Raw genomic sequence first — 12,663 nt, 5'->3', positions numbered from 1 at the left:
AGCAGAAAACTAAAACTCTCACATCTACAGACATCCTTTTCTAGCCAATAACCACAGAAGATCACCTCAGATCACCCTGTCTTTTAGTCTACTTAAGCACTAGTTTGATTACTTGTTGGTTACAAGTACATTATGCACTTCTTACAACAAATTTCTTTAGAAAGCCTCTGGGAACACTGTAATTTTCTTGAAAACGCCAGGAGACATTCTTGTTAATTAGCAAATGATGTTTCCTACCATCAGGGTGGTTCCCTCTGGAAAATAAATCAGCACAATAACCTAATTCAGTCAGACAGAGGGGCAAAGACACGTCTCGGTGTGTGAAACATCACAAGTAAGGATCCACGGGAAAGGACTCCTGCACCACGATACAAATGCACAAGATAAAATTCACAGTAAAAGGACAGTAAGCTTTGCAGAGTCCCCAATTGGCTTCTGCTCCCTGACCCCGCATGGTTTATCTTCATCTTGGTGCAGAGATGAAAGATGAAGATTCTGCTTCATCAATGAGGAATTCGACATGGATTCATTCGGCTTTTTGTGGCATTAAGGTGCCTTCAGATTCCTTACAGGAAATTGGCTACTTTTTGGATGCACAATGTATCTGTCCACTATTCAGCAGAAAGCCCTGAGGAGGATGAGGAGACAAGCGGCAAAGGAGAAGAGAGTGGGCGCCCCTTTTCAAAGAATAACTCAAGCAGCAACCTCCGGTCTTGAAAAATGAAGCCAATGCGGAAGTGCAAAATCCTGCAGTTCCTTGAGTGCCCGCTTGAGGCTGGCTACAGGAACACCAGAATCACATACACACGACTGGCAAAAAAGCCGTTTTTACAGCCTGGTACAAAAACCAATATAGGTCTGATGAGTTATTGTCATCACTCTACTCACACTATCTTCATTAAGTCTGCTACCCTCATCTGGAACACTGTGTGTGTTCCAACCTAAGCATCAATTTCACCCACAGCAGGCTAATGGGACAGCTGACTCTGCTGGTTTCCAACAGAGGGTGGTTTTATCATCCATGAACACAATCATACAATCATAAATAAGTTACATTTGCCAACTCATCTCAGCATGCCAGCTACAAACAAAAGGTGCAATTCTAGAAACGTAACGGTTAGAAATATAATGTCCATTTACGTTTTTAGTTCTAGCTCATCAAATGACTTCCGTTTTTCAGGTTTTTATACTTGAAAGTACAAACAAGTGGTCAGCCCAAAATCAGACTATACCAAGCATTTTTTTTTTCAAAAACCTGAACTGTTACAAGCTGTAGGGGAGGTTTAATTCCACTTGGAGTCACTGTTTGTAAAAAAAAAATAAAAAAAAAATGTCATAACCTCCATTTTAAAGGATAAATGTGCTACTTTTTGATCCAGTAGATGTTGCCCTTGAGCACCAGCATGAAACCAAAACAAACTGCTGTTTGAAAATACCTCGACTATTCTGAAGCCTCCGCTCTCCTCCAGCGGCACACCTCCGACCCCTCTCCAATCGCGTTCCCACACCAAAGAACAAGGCGATAGCAACAACAGTCTGATAAAAGGTGCACAGAAGAGGCCTACAGATGTTAAAAGACCTCAGCTGTCTGAAAAAGTAGAGCCGTTCTTGTACAGTGCGTCCAAGTGGGCGGACCAGTCCAGTTCAATGTCCAGCAGTACACCAAGGTATCTGTGAGACGAGTTCCACTTCAGTTCCTTGGACATTTACTGGTGATGGTAGTCTTCCTTCCAAAATCCAAAACCATCTCGTAAGTCTTTGGTATGTTAAGCTGTAGATTGTAATGGTCACACCAGTCCACAAAATCCCTGATTGTGCCCCTGTTCTCCCCTTCATGACCTCGCTTTACACAACTGCTGAGTCATCAGGGTTTTGATATTGAATTGAATGTCTCTCTTTTCTAAAGACAAACCATGAGGAGTGGAGGTCTTCTTTCAGTAAACGGATTGTTGGATTTCATTCTTTTTTTACACACTCACAGCAACGAACAAGAGTTGTAATCTACAAACACTGTTTACATACGCTGCTGTTTCTTTTCTAACCAAGGAATTCAATCAGAAAAACTCCACAGGGAGCTCTATGTTCATTTAAAAAGGAGAGAAGGCATCAATAGTTCTTATTTCCACTGTGCAGTGTTCAAGCAAGATTGTTAATATGGGAGCAAACTTCTACACATAAACATCTGCACGAGGCAGGAAGAAAGGACTTGTTAGTCTGGAATAGAGGACGTTTCCTGGGTCCTGGTGATACTATGATTACTTCCGTAATCTCAAAATGGTTACAATATTGATATGATTTGCATTATTCAATTCCCCAACCCATCTTTGGTCACTGTAACCAACCAACTTATACTTCAATATTTCCTGCTCAGTTTGAGGCGATCACACGGACTCGTCTCTAGAAATATTAGAGGTCAACAGGGAGTGCTCTGCTCCAAGTTCAAAAAGAGTTTGGAGGCAATGCAGCGCTGCGTAGGAGGAAGAACTTCTTAATAAAGAGCAACTCTGTTCATGTTTGGGTTTGTTTGCATGTCTGCATGTTTTTTGGTTAGTTTTTTCAAGAAATACGGAACTGGCTTCAGTGTATCGGTACAAGTGAGAGTCATTTGTTAAGTTTTTGTCTCACAAATGATGTATCACTTTTAAGAGCACATCGTGGAGGTGACATACGGTAAGTCTACGCTTGTCAACAGTGTTTCTGTTTTGTTTGTTTGGGAAGCTGTGAAAAAAATGTATAATTTAATCAAATATTACCAAAATACAGTGAAATATCTTGATAGTGGCGGTTGAAGCAATCTTAGCACCTAAATGGATATAGTGTGTTTTCGATTAAATCCTACACTGGATTTGAATTGTGAGGACTCTTGCTGATGCAGCAGGACCATTTTTTGTTGAGAGTATTATGCTCAGAAAAGTACGGTAACATGTTAAATGTTGAGTCAATACACAGTAACTTAAAATGAATGATTGTTGTTGTACAGTACAGTGAAACCGTAACTCTCCTGGTAGCTTTTTTATAGCTCCAACCAGTGTCCAGGGACCCATTATTTTATTTGAATAAAGTTTAGTTCAGAACATATATAGGATAAAATTATTTCACTTCTCCAACTTTCTAAATTCCCTTCCAAATCTACATAGGGCACCTAAAAGTTCTGGATGCTAACACAAACTCTTTATCACATGCTGATGCACGAAGCATTCAAGCCCTTTATGAAAGGACACATACTTTCATACAGTGCTCATAAGGCTAAAGAAAAAAAGAGAGAAACGATCAAAGCTGGAGAGTGTTTGGGAAAAAAATGGAACAGGCTCATCATGCCTCCAAAAATGGCATTATAGTTATTGATTGTTGTTGGTCTATATCTTAATTACCTACCATTAAAACATTCTAAACCATGCTCTGCTAGAGCAATAATACATCATTAAAAGCCATATATTAGAGCATATTATCTTGTGTTTAAGTAAAAAAACACACAAACAGAACTTGCATAAATATATTTTGTTCAGAGGGGAACAGAACTGTGAGGATTTAAGCTCAAATAAAATCTGATGAAATGAAGCAGTATTAAATCTCTCCAGAGTAACAACATCTCAGTTGCCAGAAATCAAAACACATGTTGTTTTTTCTGGAGCGGAACTACTGATGGACTGCTAAATAAACGACTTATCCGTAGTGAATTCTGATGGGCTTTGTATGGAGTCATGTTGGAATTCTTCTTTCAGCTTTCAGAAACTTCTGCTGTTTGAAAATCCTGATACTGTTCGAGCTGAAGATCGATTTACTACTGAAGGAGAGGTATATTTCACTGTATAAAAATTATTTCTGATGTGTTTGTAAGACGTCTCTGACGGATCCATGAGAAAATTTCAACATCAAACAAGAATTCTTAGATGTACTGTAACAATAAAACATTGTTAAAGTGTCGTCTGTGAGCTTAGGTTCCTGTCTAAGAAAAACAACGATCAAATTATTCCACTTATCCCACAGGCGCAGTGATTTTTCATTGATTTGTTACTGTATTAACCTACACTTCTATCCACATTTACTCACCTCACTGCCCCAAATTAAGAGCAGCAGCTCTGGGCTACACATGGATAACACACTTTACCTGTTACTTCACTTGTTACCTGCTCATGTATGATGGACTCCAAACAAATGGGTCATTTCACAATAAAAGGTTCAGAGGAAAAATAGGATTTAATATGCAACATAAACTGCAACAACAACCTGCCCCCACCTGTTTTATGTATAATTTGAATGTTTTCCCAATCTTAACAGATTCCTTTAAAGGCATGAAGGATGAACAGTATAACAGAACTTTAGATCTGAACGGTCAAATCTTTAAAACTGGAAATTGAAGGTGAGTCATCCCGGGGGAAACTTTAAGAAGACAGGAGAAATTGTCACGGGTGTGATGTGAGAAGCATACAATGCAAGGTGGGCAGTCTGTTGGCAAACAATGAAGAGCCTGTTTTAAACTTAAGCATCATAGCCAAAAGAAAGGACAGGTGCTTGACACTTCATATTACACAATGTAGAAACACAAGATCTGATCAGACTTTGACAGAAAGTTTCCTGACTCCGCCTCTTCTGAGTCTAGCTGGGTGTATATATATGCATGTCCTGTTTGGCTGAGATATATGAAGATGTGACAGACCAGGCCTGCTAAAGTGGATCACTTTGCTCCTGGACACAGCTGTACAGGGAATTGAAATGCTCAGCCTCGAAAATGGCATTCAGACAGAAGTGCAGGGCTTATGAAAAAAAGTTCTTTGCACAGTATGGTTAAAAAAAAAAAAAAGGACCACAACACAAGAATGTAGCCTTGCATTTATCAGCGTCTTTTCTGAGACACCCTCCCAAAAATGACACGTCAAGTTTTTTTTATATTCTCACACAAAGGTTTGATTCATAAACAAACCACAAAATGTGCCCTTCAAATGAATGATGGACTCAAATCTCATTTGAACAAACAAATGAAAAACCATGAAAGAGGCTGCAAATGTTTTCTCCCAGGTTTCATCAGCTGCTTTCAATGGGCCCATGTCTCCTCTATGATTAAAAACCTGGCAGCCAAGCCAGACACAGTTTGGTGTGTTTTGGAATGTATGAAGTTTCTCTTACCCGTCTACTTTCACACCTCAAACGCTGACATTGTATATTTGTGTGTTCAAGGTTGTTCATCCAAGTGAGGAGTTCTATCCATGCTACTAATCCGCTGGGGAACCTTCACAGGACAGGCGGATACAGAGACAACATTTAAGTGTTTAATTAGAAAAATTATCTTTTTTTTTTTTTTTTTAAAGCAAACAAATTGACAGTTTCAGTTGTTTACGAGAGTCAGGACTACTCATTTGGATTCATACTACCAATATAGACAGTAAAATATAATTTGAAGATTGAACAAATTCACTTCATGTTCAAGGCTATGGTGTTTAGATAAACAGGCAACACTTTGTATGAGCAACAGAGAGGCTAAAGAACATAAAAGAAAGAGCATCAAAATGATGCAACACGTCTTCTGACTAATCTAAGAGCTTTTTACACCACAGGTCACATCTATCCATTCACACACTGATGGCAGAGGTCGCTATGTAAAGTGACCATCGAAAGTAACTAATCAGCTGCCGACAAAGCAGCAGGAGCAACTTGGGGTTAAGTGTCTTGCCCAAGGACACATCGGACATTTGGCTGCAGGAGCTGGAGATCGAACCCCCGCTCCCCGACTTTCTGGTTGTGAGACGACCGACTCTACCAACTGAGCCACAGCCTCTTGTATTTTAATTTCTGTTATTCCTCCCTCTAGAATGCAAACTCCTCAGACTGAATAAAACACTAAAGCCTTTATCTTCATATAATTTTTAAGCACCCCCCCAAAATTGTTTGTTTTTTTCTAATAAAACTAACTAAATCCCAAATTAATTCCCCGCGCTCTCCTCCCCCTGGTTTAAACGGGATGCATGTCTCATCAGAATCATATAAACACTGAGTTGGAAAGACGTCATTGAGTGTAAAGGTTCAAATAATTCAAAAGCAAAAACACCTATTTCAGGTGTATTCTGAAAATCATGAATGTCATATTTTAAATGCATGGACCAAACAGGATTTGACCGCAGCCTTTTTCGTGCATCTGAAAAGGATATAGGGTAATCAGCTCCAATGATTTGTTCTGGTCACAGTGATCACAATCAATTGAGAATCAGTGTCTGAGTTCCGGCACTTTCCACATGTCGAGACGCTGCGATGGATTATCTCTCCTCCTCGAGAGCAGCGAGTTATCTGTGAGCTTGGAGTGTTATTAATAGACTCCGCAGGGGTGTCAAGGGGTCTTTGTCTGTCAAAGGGTTTGAGGTAGCACCAGGGTTTAGAGCACTGCTGAACCACCGACACTTCGCTGTGAGTGCTGTGCAGGGCCACTGAACAAGCCTGTTTTAAGCTGTCATCTCGAATAAGATATGTCTCTCTTTGCTCAGTGAAGGGATAATGGCCCAACAATCTGCCAGTTGATGTCAGTGTTGACTGAGCCTGCTGTTATTCACAATGAAATAAGAAGGTTATGTTTGAGAAGCAGAAAAATAAACAGCCAGTTCCACATACCTGTCATCACTTATTGTTTGGGGGGGGGGGGGGGAGCTGGAGAGGTCTCACTTTAATTCTGTGAAGAAGAAAAACAAACATTTGCATTTCGCTGAAGATTGTTCTGTATAGTGTGTTTGGCTTTTTCGCTTAAAAAGGACTGTGAGATAAACTTAAGAGATATTTAGCTCTAGTTTATCTTCATGTTTTTTTTTCCCCTGACAAGATAACTGGAAAAGTCATATCATTTTAAGAAAGGAGAATCAGCACTGACTGTAAATTGAGTGTAAATACTTTGATAACAGCCTCAAAAGGCATGATGCATGAGTCAAAATTGAACTTTTTATGGGGTCAATGACTTATTTTAACATCTGTGTCTCTGAGTTTTAGCATTATCTCTCAATTACTTGTGTCAGTATTAACTGGAAGTTGATCCATGGCTAAAGATATTATTTTTCCAATAGAGGGTATATACATTATGTATTTGTGTTAAGTGTTTAACCAACCTATCAGATTCTTGGTCCCCAATAAACACAAAGATCAGCTTAAGATGAGTAAATTACCAGATCATGCTTGACAAAGGCAATAATCAAACAATTCTATCAATAAAAAGAGATGCACTACACAAACGTAGTATCAAACTGAAGACAAATGTCTAACCGACTGTTTATGTTTTCATCCTTCAAATTCTGCAAAAAAGAGTTCCTTGACATTTATTTGCCGGCAGTAGAGCAGAGGAGACATGATGATGGGTTTCAACACTGATCAGCATGCATCCATCCAATTTGGATTGACATCGTGCCTGTCAGGGCTGTTCTCCACTGCTGAGGAAGCACAAAAAATCTGTCCTGAAATATTTGACAGATTCGTCCTTCCAGAAGCAAGGCAGGAGCCCAGTCAAACACATACAGCCACTGCAGCAGGCCATCCCAATAACTATGAAGACTGTTCTTCTGCACTCAGGAGACACACAGCACCTGACAAACCTGGAGAAATGAGCCAGGGAATGAGCCAATTAGAGGTGCTGGAGAAGGAAGACACTATGGAGGAACAGCTCACTATGGCACCACTCAGTGTTAGGATTTTTTTTGTAATATAGCATTTAAAACTGCCACTTTTTATTTCCCTGTTAGCCTAATGGCATTTTTTTATTATTATATGTATTTTATGATGCAACAATAACCATACTACAGTTCAATTGTTGAGCCAATAAAAAGTAAGAACTCTAAGGTCTCTGCTGTTAACTGACAGTTGAAGTGGTTGTATGATGTCGATAAAGAGCTCATCCCTTTTGGTCATACTCTATTTAGCACTAAGGAAACAAAGAGAAGCCAACAGAGAATCCACATACAGCTACAAAACTGCTGGGCCCAGAGCTGTACAAAAAAAGACCAGCAGCGCTCTCTACTGGCAGGAAAAAAAATCAAAGGAAAATAAGATGTTAAAATGTTCGCAGTGGAGCTCATTTTTCTACATGATCACTGAAATTAAGCTTATTCGGTCTGTGACATACGCATATTAACAAAGATGTCAGTGAGAACACTATAATGGTTATTTCATATGTTACATTTCTTATGCCGGTTAGAGTCAATATTTAAAAAGTAGATCACAAAATGTTCTACATTTCGATACAGGGAACAGATGATACTTGAGAAACACTGTTTATTACTCATGCAAATCTAATTAAGGGTAATTTTACATTAAGAATATTGATTGTAAATTGATAGTCAAAGCTAAACTGGAATGTAATCTTACATCTTGTTTAATCTGTGTTGGATTATGATTGAAACAAAGGTCAATACTTTCAATCCAAATCTCATTATTTGAAAGGTTATGCATTTGACAAGTGAGTCCACTGATTGTAACCTGTGCATTAATTATCCAGCTTACCTGATAACACTTTTGAGGTGATATTTAGAGTAATGGTGATTTTTCTTAATACTGTAATGGATCCACTGTTGGAAAGCCAATCAATAAAATTCATGTGCAAGCAAACAGTGTTATCTGGATTTGGTTGTCCTTTAGTACATGACCAGTTCATGGTTGGCTAAAAGAACCCAGATACCAAGAAAAGGAGTCCACAGAAAGTTAGTCATTACAATCACAGATGTGATTAGGGAATGGACCTCTGGAACTGACCTCATGTGTCTCTGTCAAATAAGTGAATGAAACAGAAATGTCAGTGGCATAACAGTTTTTATGAATGTATTATGGAGTTCATTGATGGTGCTTTATGGGTTAATTTAATTCATATTAAATTTGTTTTTGGCAAGGACATAATTCAATTTACAATTTATGGGAACTGTATTTCTGAGTTTGATGCAGGAAGTTATCTTCTTGTTACAGGCAACTTTCTTAAAATGTTGAGCGAAAAATCGAAGATTCAATAACATGTCTTAAATTCAGTAAACAGTCTAGTGCACAGGGTTCCTCTTATCTCTTAACCACTGTCAATCAGTTAAAATCTAGAGCAAATGCACTCAGTGACAGCACCCTGGCTTAGTAAAGACCAAAGGCCACCTACACAGAATACCTTAATAAAATGTCAATACAAGATATGCAAAATATGTTCAACATGATTGAGGTACATATACATTCAATTTCCGTTGATCTATGTATGGTCAAAATTTAATCAAGGATAAAGTATTTTCTCCATTGACAGCCTGTGTAACTATATTACCAATGAGGACACCAACTTAATTTATTGAAATGATCAAAGCTGATACTGGTTGAAAACCAAAAGAAAGGCAACTATGAGTAGAAAAAAAGTGACTGAAACCGGCACCACAATTTTGAGGGACAGAAATGGGTTAAGTGCAGAGTGCAACTTCTTTTTAAAAAAAAAAAAAAAAAAAAAGGTTTGAGGGGCTTGGCAGGCTTTCCATTCAGCATTCAAACAAACTGCACAGGGTTCAGTCATTCAGTCTTTCACAGCCCGTCTACCTGAAATCAAGACCTCTCAGATTAACGGTAAGCAAATTAAAATGTCTGAATAAAACTGAATTTTGATCACTGCATGCCATTTTATTCCCCTTCTGTGTTTTGAATTTAAAAATGTTTCTTAAAATTTGCATTTTATGTTATTCTATACACAGCTAAAATGCACACCACTGTGCTGTTGGTATTGTGGGTGCTGGGAACATCACTGGTGTTGCCAGACCCCGACACAGCTGGGGATAGAGCGACAGAAGAACCTATTCCATGTTCTAAAGGCTGCACCTGTTTGCATGACGACTACAGCTTGGAGCTCAACATGTACTGCAGTGCTCGCAACTTCACACAAGTTCCGGCCGACATGCCCACATCCACTCACTCGATCTGGCTGGACGGCAACTTGTTCACCTCCCTTCCGGCATCATCTTTTAAGGATCTTACTAACCTGGACTTTTTGAATCTTCAGAGTGGCCAACTGGTGACAATTGACCCTCAGGCTTTCAAAGGACTCAGGTCACTTGCGCATATTCACCTTGAGCGAAATCGGCTGCGGACGTTACCTGGTACAATCTTCCAGAATACACCTTACCTTGCATCACTTAGTCTGCATAACAACCAGCTCACTCGTATTGAGGAAACACTGTTTGCGGGACTCTCACATATGTGGCTTCTCAACCTAGGCTGGAACTCAATCGCGGTTCTACCTGAGACAGTTTTCCAGGACTTGCCAGGTCTACGGGAGCTTGTTCTTGCAGGGAACAGGCTCGCTTACTTGCAGCCCCAGCTTTTCCAGAATCTTGTCGAGCTTAAAGAATTGGATCTGACTGGGAATCACCTCAGAGTCATCAAAGCCAATGTGCTTGTTAAACTTATTAAACTGCAGAAGCTCTACCTTGCCCAGAACCAGATTGTGACGGTGGTACCCAGATCCTTTGTGGGCATGAAGTCACTAAGATGGCTGGATCTCACGAACAACAGACTGACATCTCTCCATGACGACACCTTCATGGGCCTGCACAGTCTTCATGTCCTGCGTCTTTCCAACAACACCATCACTGGAATTAGACCCAGGACTTTCCGTGACCTGCAGTACTTGGAAGAGCTGCGGCTCAGCTACAACAGAATCCGAGCCCTAGGGGAAAGAATCTTTGAAGGGCTTGGTCATCTGGAGGTCTTAGAGCTAGAGCACAACCAAGTGCAAGAGGCCCAAGTGGGTAGTTTCACAGGCCTCTCTCACGTTGCTGTCATAAACCTGTCAGGAAGCTGCTTCCACAGTCTGCCAGACCAAGTTTTCAAAGGTCTGTCAAAGCTCCACAGCCTACATCTTGACAGAGGTTGCCTAACAAGGATTACAACTGAAGCTTTCATTGGACTTTCTGGTCTACGCAGACTTTTCTTGCAGCACAATAACATCTCAGTGGTGGAACGACAAAGCTTTGTGGACCTAGTGGGCCTACTGGGACTGGACTTGTCTTTCAATAAGTTAGAGGTTCTTACACCCCATACATTCTCTGGTCTCAAGAATTTGGAGTACTTGCTGTTGTCCAACAACGAATGTCGACAGTTTATGCAGAACGGCACAACGCAGCTTCTCCCAAGGATGCGTTATCTTGACCTGAGGGCTAATGTTTTGACAAGCATGGTCCCTGATTTCCCCGAGAGCATGGAAAAGCTTTTGCTGTCGGGAAACCGTTGGAAATGTGACTGCAGTGCCCTCCCACTCAGAAACTACAGCTTAAGAAATCCCTTGGTGATACCTCGGCAAGTGGAGACCCACGCTGAGGGTGAAGAACCTGACACAACTATCACCATATACAACAACATCACATGCACCAGCCCACCACATCTAGCTGGACACGACCTGCGGGATATTGATAGTGAACACTTCCAAAACTGCTAGACAAACATGCTCAGATGTGTCAGGAATCAGTTGGTATCAAAGAGAACATTTTATTAACCCGTAATATTTTTAACAACTTTAATTCATTAAGTGTTCAATTTCAAACTTTTAGCTGTACATGCAATAAACTTCCAGTATTTTAATTCACAAGGAACGATCTCTTTATGGTGTCAAATATTATGCATGCATTATTAAGTTTATTTTTTTCCTGTTTACTTTTTAAACAAATTGTTTTTATTCTGTGTAATTAATGTTAAATACATGAATATTTGAGAGATGCTATGATAATACTATGATAAAACAAAAAAAAAACAAGCAGTATTTATTTTACTTAAGCTCAATAGAGTCATAATGTCTAATAGTGGTAAAATGCAACATATGGTATAATAACCTCTGCCAAAAATGGGGATGAGATTATATCTTTAATCTACTCAAATTGGTATTGGGGAGTGAGAAATGACTAGTTTGAGTTTGTAGAATTTTAGGATGGGGATAGCAGGAACTTCATAAGAACACAACTTTCTCAAAGATAGTGGGACTTTAAATTTTTGATGCATTTGAAATGCTTGGAACAAACCATCACATATGATCCTGGTGGCTCAGATGCAACTCTGTAATTTATAGAGTTGCATCTGAGCCACCTGAAATGTCCCTCTGTTTAAATTGACAAGAAAAGATATAACCATTAGGGAAAACATTCAAAAATATTTCTAGCCAGTACCACGGACATTTGGCAATTGGAAAAATATATCCTTCTGCATAAAGTGTAATATTCATGTATCCGCTAAAATAAAATTTCACTACCCTTTTTTTTAAAAGTATTAGCAGATAAGCAATTTAGCAATAAATCAGTTAATTATTTCTGTAATTGGAAAGGTTTAAAATGCACTGGCACAATTTACAGGCAAAAGGGAATATCTGCCCATGTCATACAAATACATATCTTGTGTGTCTTTTGTTGAGTGTAGAAAAGTTCTCATGGAAAAATTTCTTCACATCAGTGTGTGTTGGTTTTAATCTGTTGACTCTACAGAGTAGGCCATACTACCCACACAACACTCTGCTAAACCATTGATTTGAATGCAGCACAGTGTTTCTTAAAATGTGAAAGTTTCAAAGATATTAAAATGTTCCACATCGAAAATAAACAAAAAATAAAAGCTGCGGAATGGGAAACAGTAAAGGCTTGTCATGTTCAAACTACATTTATTTTTTAGTAACCATAGTTAGGTAGCTTGCTTGCCGAACACACG

General features: G+C 39.3%; 1 protein-coding gene across 1 annotated transcript; it reads left to right on the top strand.

Moving 5' to 3' along the window:
- The first annotated feature begins 9,423 nt into the window (after positions 1-9,423).
- On the top strand, positions 9,424-12,570 carry igfals (insulin-like growth factor binding protein, acid labile subunit). The gene is made up of 2 exons (XM_020642522.3): positions 9,424-9,546; positions 9,672-12,570. The coding sequence occupies exon 2, from the start codon at positions 9,677-9,679 to the stop codon at positions 11,408-11,410; it is 1,734 nt and encodes a 577-aa protein (XP_020498178.2). The 5' UTR covers positions 9,424-9,546; positions 9,672-9,676; the 3' UTR covers positions 11,411-12,570.
- The last annotated feature ends 93 nt before the right edge of the window (positions 12,571-12,663 follow it).

The sequence above is a fragment of the Labrus bergylta genome, chromosome 16, assembly GCF_963930695.1.
Source record: "Labrus bergylta chromosome 16, fLabBer1.1, whole genome shotgun sequence".
In the NCBI taxonomy this organism is placed as follows: domain Eukaryota; kingdom Metazoa; phylum Chordata; class Actinopteri; order Labriformes; family Labridae; genus Labrus; species Labrus bergylta.
This window is presented reverse-complemented; position numbering and strand designations above follow the sequence as displayed.

Coding starts and splice junctions, on each gene's coding strand:
- igfals (XM_020642522.3), top strand. CDS start 9,677: ATGCACACCACTGTGCTGTTGGTATTGTGGGTGCTGGGAACATCACTG.